We start from the raw sequence: 20,642 nt of genomic DNA, 5'->3' as shown, positions 1-20,642 counted from the left end.
CAGCTCCACCAACTTCGCTTTATATGGACCGTAGAAGCATATTGTGCGCACAAAATTTTGGCTCTAGGAAAAATTTTGCACAACAGAAATTTTCTGCGCACATCACCCAAGAAAAATTAGAGGGAACATTGCTGCTCGGTCAAAAGCAAGGAGGTCAAAGTCACGAGATGGTGCTCTGTTAATGCCTGTTAGTCAACTTTATACAGCCAAATACCCTGAGAATAATTTCATGGCTTGCAAAATATGATTTTAATCATATCATTTAGTAATGTAGCACAGGTGTATGGAAAATTATTTGATTTCATTGAACATATTCAAGGTAACAGTAATATATAAGCTAATATAATAAATTTTTTCATCCATACTAAGGACTAAGGTCCCACTAAGGGGTCCAAGACATTAAGACCAGAGCCGGCCTTAGGTGTTCCGGCGCCCTGTGCGAACTACTCCTCTGGCGCCCCCCCTCACTACCCCCCCTCTGCCCCATCAAACTACCCCCCCTGTGCCTTCAAACTACCCCCCCTGCCCCTTCAAACTACCCCCCCCCTCTGCCCCTTCAAACTACCCCCCCTGCCCCTTCAAACTACCCCCCCCTCTGCCCCTTCAAACTACCCCCCCCTCTGCCCCTTCAAACTACCCCCCCCCTCTGCCCCTTCAAACTACCCCCCCCCTCTGCCCCTTCAAACTACCCCCCCCTCTGCCCCTTCAAACTACCCCCCCCTCTGCCCCTTCAAACTATCCCCCCCTCTGCCCCTTCAAACTACCCCCCCTCTGCCCCTTCAAACTACCCCCCCCCTCTGCCCCTTCAAACTACCCCCCCCTCTGCCCCTTCAAACTACCCCCCCCCTCTGCCCCTTCAAACTACCCCCCCCCCTCTGCCCCTTCAAACTACCCCCCCCCTCTGCCCCTTCAAACTACCCCCCCTGCCCCTTCAAACTACCCCCCCTCTGCCCCTTCAAACTACCCCCCCTCTGCCCCTTCAAACTACCCCCCCTCTGCCCCTTCAAACCGCACAGGGCGCCACACTCCAGGGGGCGCCGCCGCCGGGTCCTCCACCGCCGCCGCTGCTGCCGCCGCCACGGGGTCCTCCGCCGCCGCGGGGTCCTCCGCTGCCACCGCCGCCGCCGCCGCGGGGTCCTCCTCCTCCTCCGCCGCCCCCGCTGCACCTAAATGAAAACGTTGTTTTTTTTGTTGTTGGTTTTTTTAACTTTATTTAACATCCTCCATGTTAAATAAAGTTAAAAAAAACTTTATTTAACATGGAGGTTATTAAATAAAGTTAAAAAAAACCAACAACAAAAAAAACAACGTTTTCATTTAGGTGCAGAGGGGGCGGCAGCGGAGGAGGACCCCGCGGCAGCGGCAGCGGAGGAGGACCCCGCGGCGGCGGCGGAGGACCCCGCGGCGGCGGCGGGGGAGGACCCGGCGGCGGCGGCGCCCCCTGGAGTGTGGCGCCCTGTGCGGTCGCACAGGTCGCACACCCCAAAGGCCGGCCCTGATTAAGACATTACACTCACTGGACACCCACTCCCCAAGAACATCAAAGCCTGTAGAGAAGTCATAGAGGAGCCAGGAAATCCTGCTAGAAAGTCCAGTGGCTAAAATGTATAACACACATAGATACTTCAGGTAGTGATCCAAAATCTTAAAGTCAGCCTAGGGGCAATTTGTTCCCTGGTCTCTCTGCCAGCCCTCCCCGCTGAAGGGTGATAAGAAAAAAAAACGGCATTTGCATTTTTAGTCTATCAGTGAATGTGAACCGAATCTCTTTCATTCTGGTCTTTATTCACAGTATTAATCATGCAAGTATTATTAAAAATAAGTGGGTTGTACAGCGCTACAGAATTCAATGGCGCTATATAAAACAATAAATAATAATAAAATGTGAAGAAAGGACTAAAGAAAGGGTGGAATGTTAATATAGCTGTAAAACAGATGTGGTAATGGGCTGTGAGGATAAAGAAAAAAATTCACATAAGGGCATAATGAAATATTCAAATATTGAATATTCAAAGTGTGCATGTATATGCTACTGGTCTTATTGTGTAGACAAAGAAGTTTTATACCTCAGGAGGGTAGAATAAACATTTCAGTAGCCTGCATTTTCTTTTGCTAGCATCTGGCTACATTTATGATGGACAAGAACGATGCCCTTGGAACAGTGGACGATGCTGTCAAACGACTGTTCCAGTTGAACTCAAAGGACAAAATCTGGGCCCAGGAGATGCTTCTTCAGGTCATGTCCACCTCCATCAGTCTTCTAGACTCAGGAACGCAGGTATGAGAATATAACCATCATGGACATGAACCATAGCGTCCCTTCATATGTCATGCAGTGTAGCATTGCAGACTGGAAATCGTCCAATGGGTTTTGTTAATAATTACATATCCCTATGATATCACAAGGAATAATGTGATGTTATTGGTACACAAAACCTTAATTAAAAATCCAACATTATAAATATTTTGACATTGTAACATAGACTAAATATGTTATATGATTTGTAAACTCAATTTGACATGTCTATCTATCTGTGTGTGCTGTATGTGTACGTGGTCCTTTGCTAGATTGTGACCAAGTATGACCTCGTAATAATAATACATTTTTTCAGTTGACATTATGTAAAAAAAGCCATATGAGATGTATCCACCCTGGAATTTCACTCTGTTAACTCTCAGAGAAGATTGTGCTTACTCATTAACAGGACTGAGCGTTATGTTCCTAAGTAGAGCTCAAAATGTGGTTTTTGTAGGCTGTAGAAGCCACCACTTGCAGTAATAGCTCTGCCAGTCAATACATTTCTCAATGAGGGCAAAAAAACAGTCCCGCCAGGAGAGTCCCAGCTTTTCACATGGTAACGAGTAATTACATTAGTATTACATTTGTTAAACAAAATTGTGCCGTCCTCAAGCCCCCAGTACAATATTTATAGAAAAAAAAATCTAAAAATCCAAAGTAGACTTACATATTAAAAAGGCTCCCCTTCTTCCTCCAACCGTATTGTGATGGGATGGGGGGCAAACACACTGGATGAGAGGATGCAGAACCCTCTGCCTTGCTTGGCATTTAAGTTTGGATTAGATTTACATGTGTTATTATATAGTAAACTCAACTGTCTATACTCTTCTGCAGTATTTTTGTCATAATGAGTTATTTTACCAAGACCCCCAGATGGTTATGTTATTAATCACAAGCAAACTGGTTGAAATTGGTTTCCATCTCATGTTTGGTTACAATAGGAAGAGCTGGAGAATTTCCCTCTCTCCATTGTCCATCACTGCCAGAGTGTGCCAGGACCCCATCGTTATCCACACGTCCTGCTCTTAGTATGTCAGGAAGCAGATCAACACAAACCCGACATCCACTTCTTTAACTGTGACATGGAGGTGAGTGACAGCAATCCGAGCTAATCATTTTGCACCAATGATGATACTACTTGGACATTTTCCAGATTCTTTCGGCATATATGCAAGTATGCAAGTGAAGTACCATGCAACCTAAATACCCTGCCCATGGTAATGAGCAGGATTTGCACATGACTACAGCCAACGTCATGGAAAAAATAGACTGACAATTACAGTATCGGCCCCTTACACTGTATAGGTAACATAAGATATCTCACTTATCCATATGCATTAAAAACATGTTTCTGCTAAGCAGATGGCGAGAGTTCGCCTTACATAGCCTTCGGGATGGAAATGTATTATCTTTAGTAATCAGTAACTGGGTATTAGCATACATATGTTGGCATGTGACGCCTATTTGAATTATCTTTACATTGTGTTGCACTATGAGCTTGTGGAAAAGAACATCCAAGAACATCCATTAATAGTTTCTCATTCAAACAGGCCGAGTTGGTTCAAGCAGATATCACGAGCGCTTGTGCAGACATAAAGCAAGGGAAAAAGATGCGACCACAGACACTTAAGTAAGTTCTAACTGGAAAATCCAAGCGCTTATTATTTCTCTCGGAGCTGGTAAATAAAATGTTAAGGTGTGTGTTTGAATGCGCACACCCACAATCTCCTCCGTTTTGTTTCACTTTCAGCAAACCTGCCATATTTGTAGTTTTTTTTATCTCCATACCATATGTTTGTGCTGACATAGAGATAAAGTTTATGATACTAATGATAAACTTCCCCTATACATATCTACACAAAACAACTGGCAAAAAGTATAGGTGGAATTTTTATCTTATCTTATTACGTGACACCTTGTGCCCTACACTTGAGAGCAGAAGGAAATATTCATCCCAGAAAATAAGTAGAAAGTAGCACTTTAAACCCTATGGAAACGTTTGCAGAAAAAGCCTTGTTCTCGTGTCTGAGTTGTAGCCGATGTTAATTCCACATGAGTTGTTACATATATATCACGTGATCATGTGTGAATGTGGAAGAAACCCCGAACACCCATGGTTACACTGGAAATCTTGCCTTCCTAATCTATAGGTAGATGTGTGTTTTATGGAACTTAATGCAGTTAAGCACCCAAAATCGCACTCGCGTTATATAGAGCGTAATATGCTCATGAGGTAAGCACAGGGAGGGTTAAAAACCCCAAAGGCAGATCCCGATGTACAAACCAGTCTCCAGGTATATCGGCTGTATGGTATCCAAAATTAAGCTTTTAATATCAGATAAAAAGACATTATCTAAAATGCTTACAAGATAAAAATGTGAGCACTAAAAGCAGTTCGGTCAGCAGAAGTCATTGTGTGATAGTAGCTTGTAGTTGTTACTGTTGCTCGAATTCACACCGGTAACAGAAGTTCGACCCGCTGAATGCCAGGTCCACGAGCGGCTCCATCTCCACTTCTTGCTTGACGATGACACAAACAACGCGTTTTGCCACGCAAGATGTATATGTGCTCTCCATACCATAAGCCTTTTTATACCACGGGTCTTTATTAACTATTTAAATGTCTACATTCACTCAATACAATCTACCTCCATTCAATAGTTAAGTGCATTATTTTAGAAAATTAGAATTAGTATAAGAAAGTGTGAATACATACTGTATATAATACAACTTATTCCCATAAGCAAATACAAAACCTACTAAGTATGTATGCAGTATGTATGTATATGGTTTATAAAATATAAACATAAATGTAAATATAAATGTCTTCAAATAATTTAATAGAAAAAATAATTACACCTCATTAATGTATTACACATTATTATCTGATTATATACATATAAAACCACATTAACATATATATGCATGTATTTATTATAAATCTGCAAATCAAAAAATAACCATGAGACCTAATTATTAGATCTAAAATTTAATTGCATTACAACAACTATTACACATATTGTAATTGACTATCATATAATTCAAATCCTCCATGCTTCTTTGTCAAAAATAGGAACATTAATTATGAAATGCAAATTTGATGTTCCTCCAGAAATTATAAAGTTACATTTGTAAAGCTCACCAAATTAACAAAAGGAAATATTCCTAAAAAAAGATTAAAAATATTATTATTATTTAACTTCAGCTCACATTGGCCACACAAAATATAATCCTTAGGGTTTATGTGCTTTTGCAAAATGAGAAAATGGTGTCTTCTGATGTCACCCATATGCTCATTCACTCTAACAGCTAGCTCTCTATTAGTCTGTCCAATACATTGCATAGGTGTATTATATACGTGTCCCACATTATTGTGCATTTGTTTCCTAAAGTCAAATAAAGACATTTATAAGCTGCTATCACACAAAGAGAAAAGGAATACAAAAATACAAAAAAGGGAATAAGGGCTGTTAAATATACATGTTACAAACCTTTTACAGCGAAGGAGGAAAGTCACTGTTTAGGGTTTGTAGCACGTATATAGTAGAGCACCTATTCCCTTTTTTTGTATTTTTGTATTTCTGTTCTCTGGGTGTGGAAGCCGCTTATAAATGTCTTTATTTATTTATTTTGAACCTATATGATCAAACTGGTCTGGGTAGGGACTGGAATTAAAATATTTACCAATGGATTGAAAACCTAAACTTTAGAACTTAACTTTATTGATGTGTGAATGCAATGTATTGAATAACGACAGGTTATAGTGAAAACCAGACACAAGCTAACTTTCTGCTGAAAAACTGTCTCTCTAGCTAATAATAAAGAACTCCAGATCTTGGGGGGGGGGGGGATCCATGGCGTCTAACATATTGGACGACATTTCTTTGGGTCACTGTATTATTGCTAGATTTTACAAATGATTGAACTTTATTTTCTATTACAGGATTAATCAGGAGAAAATCAAACAAAGGGAGTCAATTCTGCCTCCTCAGCCTCCCGCCACAGCTCCCAAACCAGCTTACAGAGACAACAGAAACCGTGTAATACCCCCTCCTCCACCCAATGAGATTGGTAAATTTACATAAAGTGTCCTCATATTCTTTTCCCTTTCTTGCAGACCATTTTTTTGTTATTACTGTAATTTTATTTGATGCAAGCTATCAGGGGTGTAGAGCAATTATTGGTGGCATCCTTAAACATTTAACGAGAAAATAGCTTAATGTCAATCAATAGCTCCAAACTTCCCACAATGCAGGAGTTAATCTATTTAAACATATCCTGAAAATGTCTGGACTTTTGGCACATATGGGAACTAAGCATTCCGGGTGTCCCCAAGAAATCCTGACACTTAAGAAGAGGGAGGTATTGTATTCCTTGTAATGCCCGTTGGAATGCCAATGAATAAAAGGTCCTTATCCTTTTATTCATTGGCATTCCAACGGGCATTGCAAGGAATACAATACCTCCCTCTTCTTAAGTGTCAGGATTTCTTGGGGACACCCGGATCTTCTGGCTTCACTACCTCGCAAAGGGGTAGGTGCACCCATTGCCACCTATAGCCCTGCATATACCCATGTCCCAATCAAGGTGTCCCAGTTTGGACACCAGGAATGTTAGGGTGTATTCTACCAGGCCCCCAACCACAGGAAGTCCAAAAGCTTGGGGCTATGATTTACTGAAGGTGTAAAGATGAAGCAGAAGGAGAGAAATCTGCATCAATTCTTATGTGATATTGGGACACAGATTGCTTAGTTTACACATCCGCCACATATAGCACTTGTAGGTAAAGTAAAGTATAATTGTGTTGGTCTTTTTAATTCTTATATAGCAGTGTTCAGAGGTATATGTCTTTACTTCCACAGAGTTTGATCGACGTAGTAATGCCTCCATAGAGCCAGAGGAGTCTCGGGAAGTGTTAGCCCAAAAAATTGAGAAAGAAACCGTAAGTGTGAAAAAAACCCATGACTTTGTATATATAAAAAAATATAACTTTTTTCATGCTACAATAGTGTCGCCTAATAATCTGAATGCATGATCGACGTGGCCTGTTTAAACCTGAGTTATATGTGACATTCTTCATAGGGATAGTTAAATGCCTCTGATTTCTCTACCAAAGACGAATGCATACAAAAGTTCTCTGTAATCAGTCAAAAGAATAATGCATTAATGTATTTCCCAACGGTTCCTTCTTTTGGAGGGTGTTCTATCTTTCTCCCTTAGTGTCTTTATTTTGTATGAGAGAATATTTGCTGGGTAAGAGTGTATCATAGTGTTCTATAGCTCTAAAAAAACACAGTAATTTGTATTTAAGTAACAGATGTGTTTAAAATTACGCTGTGCAAAGAAAATATACTTACTTATTTACTTTAATATATATATATATATATCTACAGGTAAGAAAGTCATGTAAAAGACTTTTTGAAATATTGGGAAATGTATATTAACCCTTTTTGCTTACTATTGGTTTACTTGTACATTGGTACATTGACAGTTTAGGATTTCTCATCTTGTCTGTATCTGTATTACAGCAAGTCTTAAACTGCACACTGGATGACATTGAGGTATTTGTGGCCAAGCTGCAGAAAGCAGCCGAGGCTTTCAAGCAACTGAACCAGAGGAAGAAAGGAAAAAAGAGTAAAAAGAAAGGTCCAGCCGGTAATAATCCATCTGTTTATATTTTTTGTTATTCTGTAACTATTGTGACCACAGAGCAAAACACACTGGAGATAAATAGAAACCTAAAGAGTATAAAAGGACTTGCATAGTGCATGTTACTTTAATTCAGCAGAGAAAAACATTAGTTTAATTAAATAAGGAGCATTAACATTAGCTTCTCAGATCTGCAACTAGCCTTGGTAGGACCTGTGAAGCTCTGAGTTGGAGTTTACCCCAGAAAGAATCCTTAATTGCAGCCCAAAAGTGACCAGGTGAGCAGCAACAAATTCCCAAGATGAATATTGTTGTACAACAATTCATCATTACCACTTCAGCAGTCAATTCATATAGCTCCTGCCTTCAAAAACCATTTACATGCTCTTCTTCTATCCATAGCTTTACACAATTAACATGTACTTCTTGTATTTCATAGACACTGAATGGTCCTGTAGCTTCAGGTTGGGCGATGATGCTGGAAAACGTAGCCCTATTAAAAGAGACAATGAATGGCATTATGAAATAATTAATGTGTAACTTATGCTATCAGAATACACTCACTTATGTTCAGAGTATGAGAAATCACTTGATATAATGGTTAAGCGCAGTAAAGTGTGACACACATATACTGTAATTACTTAGTCACATGATCTTTGTGTGAACGATATCCGTCCCCTACAGGATCCATAACATCACATGTAATGCTCCAGCACCTCGTATGATGCCATAGCCGTCATGTTGCTTGACTGAAAATTCCTGTTAGTGCTATACAACAATGTGATGTGGTGGAGCCTTGTTTTTATTCAGAAGGATAAGCTGGGAAGATGGAAAGCCCTATTCTAGAACTACAAATATAAGTTTGTAAATGAGCCTTTACCAGGCCACATATTTCTACCATTTCATAATTCTAGTTTTTTTGTGAGTTACCAGAATGCAAACAACAGGTATAAGCAAACATCATGGTAATAGCATTTTATGTTTTTCCTGATAACAGAGGGAGTCCTCACATTAAGGTCAAGACCACCAACAGAAATGGAGTTCATCGACTGCTACCAGAAGATCAAACTGGCTATTAATCTTTTGGTAAGAATTGACCCTGTTTTAAAGCTTTGGAGTCTTAAGTGTTAACCAGACCTCATGTCACATACATATTTATAAACCTTTCTATGTGAAGGTTTGGATGTTGTTCATAAATGTGAGAGTACTAGTACACCTGATCCAGTCACATAGTGACACAGAAAGATCAAAGACCATTTTATACCAAAGTCAGTTCATAAGTCCCTTGCTAAAAACTCACCATAGATGCATACAATCTATCCTCCCAACATCCATCACCTGCTTCCCAAAAGAAACCATCTGCTCTTTCCAACTTCAAGAACTCCAGACCAGGGACTTCTGCAATGACCCTCACTACAATCAATCCAACCCAAGCAGTCCCACACCTTGTATTATTCCCTATCAACCACCTAATAGACGGTAAACTCACAAGAGCAGGTCAACTTTATTGGCTTTATTGTTTTGTATATTGTCAATTTTAATGTTATTATTTTCTCTCTCCCAATTTTTTAATAGGGATATATAATTCAAGGGCATTCAATAATTAAAATGTTATGTAATACGCATGTGCTGAAACTCATTAAGTAGCTTTTTTTGTACCAACATGAGGTCCCGTTACATTATTTAACAATTTGTCCTTACCATATCCTCATCCATTTATCAAATAATATTGACTAAATAAGTACAATATTTTAAGAATGTATTCATCTTTTATTCAATAACAAGTTTTCTACATTTTTGTACATTTTTTTGTTTTTAGGCCAAACTAAAAAATCACATTCAGAATCCCAGTTCTGCTGAGCTGATTCATTTCATCTTTGGACCGTTGGAGCTGGTGAATATATTTCTTTTTTTGTTTAGTGATTTAAGGTGAAGGCATTTTATCTACAAAAATAAGTTTGGTGATCTGGATCTAAGAACTAAAGAAATGGCACTTTGCCAAATATCACTGTTACTGTCACTAAATAATTTTGTGTGTTGTACTTTTTCTTTTAGATAATTAATAGCTCAGGAGGTCCAGAGCTTGGGAGGTCAATCACCTGTCCTCTGCTATCTAAAGAGGCCACTGACTTCCTTAAGGGACATTTGACCCCTAAAGAAATGGCAGTCTGGGAAATACTGGGAGAGAGATGGACTAAATCCAGGTGAGAGTGGAATTAGGTGATATTGCCTTTTGCAGAGCCGCCCAACGTTTTACTTGAGGCTATGGGACATAATAAATTCATTGATAATTTGCTGCAGTAACAGGATATAAACACACTGTGAAGTGCTTATTAATGGTACAGCACGTTCTACCTGAACACATGTGTTAGGAACCCACCATATGTGTATATCACTGTGAGTGTGAACAGACATATTTTTTTCAGGAACTGCATGATTCTTCTCCATTAACTTTTTTTGTCCTTTTGTTAAGTTGTGCTCCAATTTTGCTGACTGCAGATGTTTTATTTTCTTTCTAACTGCCTTACATGGGGGTGGAGGACAGGAGTTAACTTCAAAACAGGAAAACATGCTCTACTAGCTTACTTTTAAACCAAAATATCTCCAACACAATTGAACTGAATTACACAAAAAGCATAAGTAATGTGATTATGTTAAATGCTGCGAAAGTTTCTCTTCGATTTAAATTCCAACCTTATAATAATCCCCATTGTCTATTTTCCAGGGCGGAATGGCCAAGAGAACCAGTGATTCCACAGTATATTCCAAAATTTAATAATGGGTGGATGCCCCCAACTGAAATATTTCATGGCGCACCCTGGGAGCTGGACATAGGACACCCACCAGATGTTATGAAATCTAGGATCCATGAAGAGGTGAGAGAGCTTAAGATAAGGAAATCATAAGGACCATCGGGTTGGATTTAACATGTTTAGAATTCACATTCTAACAACTCACATTTTGTAACCAGGATGTACAGTATGTGTGCGCTACTTAATCTTCCTACTTTCTGAAGCTCCCACGCATAGTTAGCTATCGTTGGCCAAGATCATTCCTCGTTGTGGTCCTTAAGGGGAAGGGTAGGCCAAACTACCCTCAAACTACAAATAGATGTTTTTTAAATGGGTCTACCCTAGGACCGCAAATAGAAGTTTTTTTAAAATGGACCTTTACTAGGCCACACATTTCTCCCATTTCATAATGGCAGGGTATGATGAATGAAAAAAACGTACTGGTCGAGTGTTTACGTACAGGGAAACATAGTATGGTTAGTCCTAATCTGCTGGCAAAACATACACAGAATATATATATATGACAGAGCACATATTATTTTTATTATTCTACGGATAAAGACACCATTATGCAACTACGTGTTACACCACCATTGGCATGGCGATCCCCAGTTGAAACATACATTTCAGAAAACCATAAATTACAAATGAACACTTGATTTGGCTAATATCACTGCAGCCATATATATAAACAGTGGATATAAAAAGTCTACACCCCCTGTTAAAGTACCAGGTCCTTGAGAAGTTAAAGAATGAGACAAAGATAAATCATGTCAGAACTTTTTCCACCTTTGATGTGACCTATAACGTGAACAATTCAATTGCAAAACAAACTGAAATCTTTGAGGGGAAACACCTCCAAAAAACTAGGGGAACACAACTAGGTAAGGAACAGCCAAACCCACTAATAAGATGAGGTTTCTGAAGACAGTTTAATGTCAAAAGTTATGCACCATGGCAAGACTGAGCACAACAACAAGACAGGGGTTTCCAGATGTTCTGACCACGTTCAAAGAAACGTGCAGTGTTGATGACCATAGATGCAGAGGTTGGCCAAGGAAATGAAAGACACATCCTTACTTCCCTTCGCAATCAGAAGATGTCCAGCAGGGACATCAGCATAGCATTAGCAGAAAAGAGTGGGACCCTGCTACACCCATCTACTGTCTGGCGAAGTCTGTACAGAAGTGGTCTTTATGGAAGCCTTTCTGCCAAAAAGCCATGTAAATAAAGCCAAATGACTCAACTAACACAGGAACTGGACTGCACTTTGATAATTCGTATCAATCCCACACATATACAGATATACTCAAATATAAAGTCTGATGCAGTGCCTTCTAGTGCAAATAAACATAAAGTACACAATAGGTAGTGGTTTTCTATCCTGTCCATGTAGAAATATCTGCTGTGAACTTATTTGAACCAGGTGAGACTGTATTACAAATCAGTGGCATACTCTCAGATATGGGGGGAGTCTGATCAGATACATGTCTACATTTGTTTGCTATTTAATAATTCCCTAGATATATGACGAGTGCTCCTTTGCATCGGCTGCATGTGTTACAAATTCTTTGTCACTTATGTTTTGCTTTAATTTGGTTAATGTGTTTCAGAATCGGAAGCCATCAGATAACCATGAACCCAAAACAAATGTAAGAGAGATAACAAACCTGTAACCTGATCTAGAGTATGCCATCCCTTTTTTCTTCCTTACATATCGGGTGGCTTTTTAACTCCGAGAGGAATGTCCAAATTGACACTACTGAAAATAAATAGTGGAATAGTAATAAGGACAATCCGCAGTGATTTTCCCATAGTGCCAACGGAGCATTCACAGCAAATCAGCCCCAATGTGGTAGAGTGAATGCTCTGAAATAGGAACACTTAAAAAAGCCCAAATTAAGAGACTACGAATGGCTCTGGCACCTTAATCAAGCTTTGCACATTTGCCAGATACTGCTCAACAAGCTCTATGCCCCTATCAGTCGCCACTTTAACCAACTGCTGCCACTACCTCACTGTACTGAAATAAGGGATCAATGGATTGATTCAGTAGGACACCTTGTGTATGTCATTAGGTTTCTGATTGGAAAAAACACCATCTTTATTCAGGAAGACAACAGAACTGTTTTTCATTTTCTAGCTTCCTCCACCCAATGGAAATCCTTACCGCTCATCATCCTTTAAGCAAAGTCAACCTGAAAAAACTCTTGATCATTCCACAAGTCCTAAGATCAGTAGGTAAGTACTGGTGATTATGAGGCTGGATGTATGGTGTTGAGACATTGTTTTCTTACTAAGGAAATTTTTTTTAATTCTCGGTACATTTCTTACTCGATGCCAGCAATGACGGAATGTATCTGAATCACTTTTCATTTAATCTGCATTAGTTTCTTTTGTTCATACCCATAAACAAATGACTTTTTTGTGTTTAGTAAAGGTTAATGCCGGAATATGGCACCTGCCGAGACAGGAGCTACCTTCTGTGGCACCTGCCGAGACAGGAGCATGTTTTGAAACCTTGGATCATTTGTTACCAGATAACAGTACTTAAAATTATTATGAATTGATCTTCTCCCCAAGTCGTTTGGGTTCTGTCACACTTAACCAGATTTTGGTTGCCTGAAATATAAATACAAATATTATCTGCTTCTCTCTTCTGCAAGGCAATATGAGGCTCCAGTGCCTGCCCAACCTCAGAAATTCGCCAAAATTCGCTATGACTTCACTGCGCGGAACGCAAATGAATTGTCTGTACTGAAAGATGAAGTTCTTGAGGTAAAGCACAAGTTTATACACCAATATTGGTTTATACTTAAACAAATATCAGCATTACCCTCTACTACCAGGGGGCATCATTGTACTCACTGCTGAAGCATTCGGGACTTGGGGACTTTCATGAGCCACAGCAGACCATTGATATAAAACATATAAATAATGATGAAACCCTCTGTCCCCTCATCTTCCTTCATGTCATTCAGTTAATTAAAGGATGATCTCCCACCATAGCTTTTGGGGGTTTAGCATATAGTTTGGCCACTGCATTTTAACCCATCCTACCTGACAAAGCTCAACGTCCTTCTCTTAGTGCCTGTTAGTAAACCATGAAATGCCTCTGTCATCTCATTAAGGAAGATCAATGTAGTTAAAGGGATTTCAGTAGCTTAAACGGGACTTCATTAGGTCTGCCATAAAGAATTAGCTCTGTACGGTGTTTGTAGGTAACCTCACGTAGAGACTACATTACTGCCTAAAATACCACATTGGAAACAAAATATAACACAAAACCCACATTTCATTAATGCTGCACTGCATTGTTGTATACAACATTATATTGAATGCTGAACGAGGATTTCTATTCTGCGGGGCCTTGTTCTGTGGAAAATTAACAAAAATAAAATAATAGACAATGTAAAATAAAAAAAATAAATACATTTTTATTTCATTTAACAAAGATTTGTATTATTGGTATTATTATTATTTAGTTATATATATACTGTAATAATTAAAACATTAGCTGCATGTTTTATTTTTTATTAATTTGTATTATTTGTTCACTTGAATTGGCAGGATTAAAAAAAAAATGTGGAAATTTCATGGGGGGGGAATGACAGAATTACATGGGGGGGGAATGACAGAATTACATGGGTCATATCCATCAGCAAAGCACATGGGGGGCTGTTTATTGTCTTTGATTTATAAGCATGGACGAGGGAATGGTGCAGGACTTCAGGACACATTAAATAGTCCCTTACTTTTAAACTAAATATGTCCAAAATAATTACGCATCCCATGCTTGATATTGCATAGACTTAGAATATGTTTGTTGTCCTACAGGTTGTAGAAGACAATAAGCAGTGGTGGAAGTTGAGAAACAGGGCCAGGCAGGAAGGTTATGTTCCATATAACATACTTGATGTCGTGTCAAACGAAGAATCATCTGAGCCAGATGGACCATACGGAATGGTAATGTTTGAAAAACTAAGAATTGTGACAGTATGTTGCTCAATTAGTGTGCTATATGCTTCATCTGTTTTGATACTCGGAGCATGATGGAAGCCAGGGCAATAGCATATACAACACATTAAGATTTTGTGTTAAAAAAAATGGATTTACAAAAAGCGTTTAAAGTGATCCAAACTGTATTGTTGATTATATATGCGATATGAGGTTGTATACATCCTATTAACATCATCTTCTTCACTAGCTTTAAAGATGCACAAATCTATATTATTTTATAATTTCGAGACAGAGCAAATGTTACACAGAGCAGCAAAATTGTATTATATACAATGTATTAAAAACTATATAACACAAACAATAGCTTTCTAGCAATTTCGGGTTACTATCAAATTGTTCTACCTTCTCTTTTTTTAATTTATATATTAATGAAACTTACCTAACACAGGATACCATATGACCTGCTATTTACACTTAAAGATTAAATTGTGACAAACAAAAGATAAATTAAGGACAAATTAACAATGCACCGATAAAACCGCAGTTTACTTCTATTATTTATGATGCTTCACTAGTAATGTCCTGAATATTTTCTCATTCAAAATGACCTCACAAAAAATATTTTGCAAAAAATAATGTTCATTTTGTTTTTAACAGCCTGGATCCAAATACAGAGGAGACCAGAGTCCTCGAGGTGGGGGACCAGTAAGCCCAGTATACAAACTTCCTGGGAGTTACGCTGGAGATAAATGGGGAAGCGAGATGGCAGGATGGTCAACTAGCCAGAACAACAAGGAACGTACGTAACCATGTGGGACTTTTACTTGTCTCGTGTAGCAGGATGTTTCAAAAGGTTTTAAAAATGGTAACTTGGATGGATCAAAATCTTAATATTTTTATGTATTCAATGTCAGGACACATTTTTCTCTTGGGCGCCTCCTGGGCTCCACCTTGCCAATCACATACCACATACCTTGTTGGCACGAAAAGGGTTACTCTTTAGGGAGAATACATTTATTTGTTATTCTCTGTGTGATATTTCCAAAAAGTCTTTTAGGTGTTTTATGCAATTAACAGTGTGCTCTCCCATTCTTCCTGTTACAGAGTTAATCCACCACATGGACGAGGTGAATGACGAGCTTCTAAAGAAAATCACAAGTAATCAGCCACCCAAAAGGAACTTCAGAATTGAGAAAACTCAGGTCTATGTTCCACTAACCTTGCAGTCTGACCCAGAGGAGGTCAAAGCTTGGTTGGAAGCCAAGGGCTTCAGTAAAGGGTACGTGCAAAATTTTGACTAGTGGAAAATGTTAGGGATAGTGGTAACTGCCATATTTTCAAGTATATAAAGTTTTATTATATAGATTTTTTGGGGCAGAAAGGATCACAACCCAAACAGTGTTCTACATCATGACAATAATCTAATGATCGTTTTGCTATCTATTTTATTTAGGACCTCAGGGCAACTGGGTATTTTAAATGGAGCACAGCTTTTCTCTCTGAATAAGGAAGAGCTAAAGAAAGTGTGCGGAGAAGAGGGGGCTCGGGTGTACAGCCAGTTGGCTGTTCAGAAGTCTGAGTTAGAGGTAAGCCATAATCCAGCTAAAATAACTTTTTGTAACCAAACAAAATTAATAACAAAACAGCTTTTAAAGTGCATACAAATAAGAGTCCCCGATACTTACTAAATGCTACCTCTAAGCAAGTGAAGGTGAGAATGAATGCATGAGACAGTGTTAGTATATGTTGGTGCGTGTGTTTTTCAATGTGAGGCCAAAAGCCACAGCCCTTATACCTTAAAGAGAGTCTTAATTGAACACAGAACGCAATGTGCTTTAACAGCCATACATTTTTTGGTTAAACTGTTTTTTGTCTGTAGGACCTATTTTGTTTTTGGCAGTGCTCTCTCTACCTGGTCATATAGAAGCCCTAAGTACAAAGTACACCTCTTTTAGAGGGACAGTTCCTCTTTGAGACTCCCTGCTACCCCTGGCCCTACTTTTCTGCGAGCTCAGAATGTTTGATGTGCATGTAGATATTAAGGAGTAACAAAGCTGACATTAATGTGTACAGAATTGGGAAGCGCTTAAATGTTAGTTACATAAATAGCTGTATATAGATCACAAAGTCACCTAAAATGGTCTGGTAAAGACCTGCCCCTTTGGATGTGCACCCAAAATAAACAAATCCCTCCGCTGACCTGAACTGTTTTGATATATGACTGACTATTCACTGACTAAACACTGGCAGTCTGTAAACTATAATAATTATGGTATAGTAGTAATTCTGCCATATGTCCTAATGTTTATACATTTGTTATAAAATTAATTCTGCCTTTTTTAATTCAACACAGTGCTGCCATCTAGTGGTAATATTTCTAATATATTTGTTTTTCAAGTCAGATTTTTTTACTACCTACTTTAAGTTTATCACACCATAGTGTATACAAATATTTTTTATTATTTACCACAATTTCCGAGTGCCCCTTTCAGTTGGTAACGTTAAATGAACTAATTGGTCCATTTAATGTTTTGATATTGACCTCCATTCATTATTGTATATTTATTGTATTTTTACTTACAAGTGTCTAATGTATTATTTACATGCACAAACTCTATTTAAGTGGAGTGAACATGAGAGATAATTGTAAACTCCGCCACAAGAAGTACTTTATTTTAGACATAAAGTGAACTGTTTAGGAATTGTTGCCTTTGAAAAATAGAATAGTACATGTATTGAATTACATTTATCTAGATACATATTCCAGTAAAGATTATCTTAAATGTGCCTGCTAATGTAGTCAAAGGTTTGAAGACACTTAAGTGTTGTTACGTATGATCTTAGAACACCATAGCCCTGTGATGGGCCAGGTGGCCGTCTTGTAAAACCTTTTAGACGGATGAAAACTACTCTGTTTTTCTTTAGGGTTCATTGTTAACTAACGCCTGCCCATTATAGTCCTGTTAATATTGTCAGGGATTCCTATTAAAATATAACCAGAAAAAATACAATTTAGTTTGAATTCTCTTTTTCAGAAAAGTCAAGGTGACTCAGAACTCCAAGAAATAATGAAAAAACGTCAAGAGAGGATTGAATCTCCCAACTAGCTCAACGCCTTCCTCTTTGCCACCTACTTTCTTTACTATCTGCACTTACTTTTCAAAAAAGACCCTCAACGCCTTGCAGAATCACCCGCTGCTTTGTAAGCCAGCTTTATGGCTGAGAAAGGATTATGGTTTTATATGTTTAAGAGAAAAGACTATACATACTATATATATATATATATGAGTGTACATGAACATGCGGTAGGCTTTATTGCATACTTCATTGTGGAACGCATGTTGGAAAGTGGTGTTCTGTTTTCACCCCAAAATTCTACTCAGAAATGTGATCCACTCATTTTGTTTCGGGGTGTTATATCTTGTTTAATTAGTAGACCTTGAATGCCACCTTTAACCCTTTTCCAGACATGTAAGCTATGCACTACTTCCTATATAACCATTTTCACCTCTCTTTTGGATAGGGGCACCGGTTTTGTCTGGCTATGCCTTGCATGTAAATTGAGCCCTGGCAATAAAGCCGACTGCATCTGTATGTATAAGTATATATGTCATATATTTATATATTAAATCTGCTGGACTTATTTTGTTCTCTTGCCACTGCAAGTTCTTTCCTTAACCTCTCAGCTACTGGAAAAGACAGCTTCTCCTCCCACTGGCAGCTGCAGAATTAAACAGAGGGTAGATCTTTAAGTATTGCATGAAAGTATTATTTTTCTATATATATATATACATTTATATTCATATATTTTATAAAATAGATTTAACGCAGCAGTGGCTCACATCAGTCAAAACTTTGAGTGGGGTCTATTCTAGAAATGGAAACGTAATGCTTATTTGTTAACTAAACTTATGCATTTTCACTACTTCAGCAAAAAATGCAAACTTCCCAGGGTCGGGTACATGAAACCCCCCACTCAAGTGTGAGTGAAAGGATGCTGTCGGATAGTGAGGATAGAAAGTTTAGTCAGAAAGTTCCAGGGTGGATTCCTCTCAGTGGAACCCCTTAGCACTGCATTAGTATTTAATATTGTCACGCCTACGTTCTCTGGAGTTATATCTGTACATTTTCTCTGTAACTATGGTCGATCTAACCTTGTATATCATAATGTTGCTCCCTCCCTAAACAACAAACTTGTTAGCAGTCACAAGACTGCGACATCTTATATAATTTATCCTCAATAAATGTATAGAGATATCATTTAATTTCTAAATTAAACAGAATCCCAATCCCAAGAATACATAATGTCATATAAACAAGTAACCAAATTCCTGAAGCCCAAGATCTAGAAACAAGGAGCTATATGATCAATTTCTATTAGCTGTAATTATATTTTGATATATTTTCTGGAGAGTAGAACACTCATTGCCCAAAAATTAGCAGGTATATAATTAATTGTATAATTCCGATTCTACAGAACTTCTACAGAATCGTACCCTCTGTATTGCCTCTTTCCCTGCTATCCAGCACCTTAGCTTCCAGGAAATGTGTTCGGCTGAATGCATATCCGGCACGCTAAAATGTGAGCTATAGTAACCACCAGCCAACTCCAGAGCTGGCGCGTGCACAAGTTAAACAGGGTCTAACGAGCATGAGAAGCAAGGGATCCTATTGACTTGGGAGCTCTTTCCTGCCACTGATCACCTTCTTCAGACAGCAACAATGGGACAAAATATGGCACCACAGATGGGGGTGGGGGGGCGATGCTCTGGAGCTTCTCCTAAAGGTAAGTTATCTGCTTTACAGGTTAAAAATGGATATTAAACTACTTACAAAGTACTTTAATATGCATTCTTTTTTGGTGGTGCCCCAAAAATACATAAGGAGAACTTATGTAGTGAAATAATGTCTGTATCCAAGCAGGGTTCCATTATGGTGGTGGCTGCATAAATGCCATTTACAATTTCATTGTACAGTGCTTTCAATTTAAACACATGAAAATGTACTTTACATCATATCATGCTTTAAAACGAATAGTCAGAAATCTGAAATGTCATATGAACTCCATACTATTACATGAATTTATGTGATCTGATATATATTAAAGGTGTGAATGTGCTAGAGGAATGTGTCCTAAAGATGCATTATTAGATTTAATATAGAGTGCGCAGTAGCAATATGTAAATGGAATCATTCTGGACTCCTATATTGTTATTGGTCTTACCAAAATCTATTTTAACTCAAATGGTAAACATGAATAATATATTACTGACTGAAACCAGATGCCTTCCCCCTGTCGATCTCCATCTGTATGTCTTCTATTTCTAGCTACAAAATGTATATTGTAATTATTCCTTTAACAAAAACACTTGTACAATGTGAGACTATACAATAATTGATATGTGTAAGATTTATTAAACTGGTTAAATTATATACCACCCGTAATTGTGTTTTTGTTTATATAAAAGGATTGGCAAGGTCTTATAGAAATCCCTATACAAAAGGTAGTATTGGGCCATACACAACAGGAAACTACCCTAAGCGAGACATTCCATATACATGATATATTCATATGAGGATCACAGTTATCAAGATTTATTATCTTAATGTGTAAACTCTCAAACACCATGCAAAGTGTTTCCTACAGCGAAATAAAGTTAAAGACCAGTTCGCTACACACTTTACAACCTCTTGTAAAACAGTGTAACAGTTTTCTGTTTGTTATTCCGAAGAAATTGGGATGTTGATATTTATAATACTATTCCTTTTTCTGCAGGTAATATATCACTAGGTAGTAACTATACTAAGAATACACCACACAAGGTTGATGACATCTAGGAGAGTCAGGCACACGGGAGCCAAAGGGGACTACTTAACAGCAGAACACTATAAGAGGCTTTTAGGTTTAGAATACACTTTGGTTTTGTTGCAAGGTATCTTAG

At 38.3% G+C, this 20,642-nt stretch overlaps 1 protein-coding gene across 2 annotated transcripts in view; it reads left to right on the top strand.

The window, feature by feature from the left end:
• EPS8L2 (EPS8 like 2) overlaps positions 1-20,082 on the top strand; it is a 60,985-nt gene extending 40,903 nt beyond the window's left edge. The window contains exons 5-22 of one of the 2 annotated variants that reach the window (XM_053448713.1): positions 2,117-2,278; positions 3,241-3,387; positions 3,850-3,929; positions 6,243-6,370; positions 7,162-7,241; positions 7,828-7,954; positions 8,946-9,034; positions 9,768-9,842; positions 10,004-10,152; positions 10,674-10,824; positions 12,354-12,392; positions 12,884-12,981; positions 13,407-13,518; positions 14,578-14,706; positions 15,358-15,499; positions 15,805-15,979; positions 16,154-16,286; positions 17,736-20,082. In XM_053448713.1, coding sequence (XP_053304688.1) covers positions 2,117-2,278; positions 3,241-3,387; positions 3,850-3,929; positions 6,243-6,370; positions 7,162-7,241; positions 7,828-7,954; positions 8,946-9,034; positions 9,768-9,842; positions 10,004-10,152; positions 10,674-10,824; positions 12,354-12,392; positions 12,884-12,981; positions 13,407-13,518; positions 14,578-14,706; positions 15,358-15,499; positions 15,805-15,979; positions 16,154-16,286; positions 17,736-17,807 — 2,088 coding nt within the window. In that variant the 3' untranslated portion in view covers positions 17,808-20,082. The remainder of the gene's footprint in view (positions 1-2,116; positions 2,279-3,240; positions 3,388-3,849; positions 3,930-6,242; positions 6,371-7,161; positions 7,242-7,827; positions 7,955-8,945; positions 9,035-9,767; positions 9,843-10,003; positions 10,153-10,673; positions 10,825-12,353; positions 12,393-12,883; positions 12,982-13,406; positions 13,519-14,577; positions 14,707-15,357; positions 15,500-15,804; positions 15,980-16,153; positions 16,287-17,735) is intronic. The other variant, XM_053448714.1, reaches the window with a different exon arrangement.
• The last annotated feature ends 560 nt before the right edge of the window (positions 20,083-20,642 follow it).

This window comes from Spea bombifrons, chromosome 10, assembly GCF_027358695.1.
Source record: "Spea bombifrons isolate aSpeBom1 chromosome 10, aSpeBom1.2.pri, whole genome shotgun sequence".
In the NCBI taxonomy this organism is placed as follows: Eukaryota; Metazoa; Chordata; class Amphibia; order Anura; family Pelobatidae; genus Spea; species Spea bombifrons.
The sequence above is the reverse complement of the archived record's forward strand: the minus strand, read 5'-3'. Positions and strand labels throughout refer to the sequence as shown.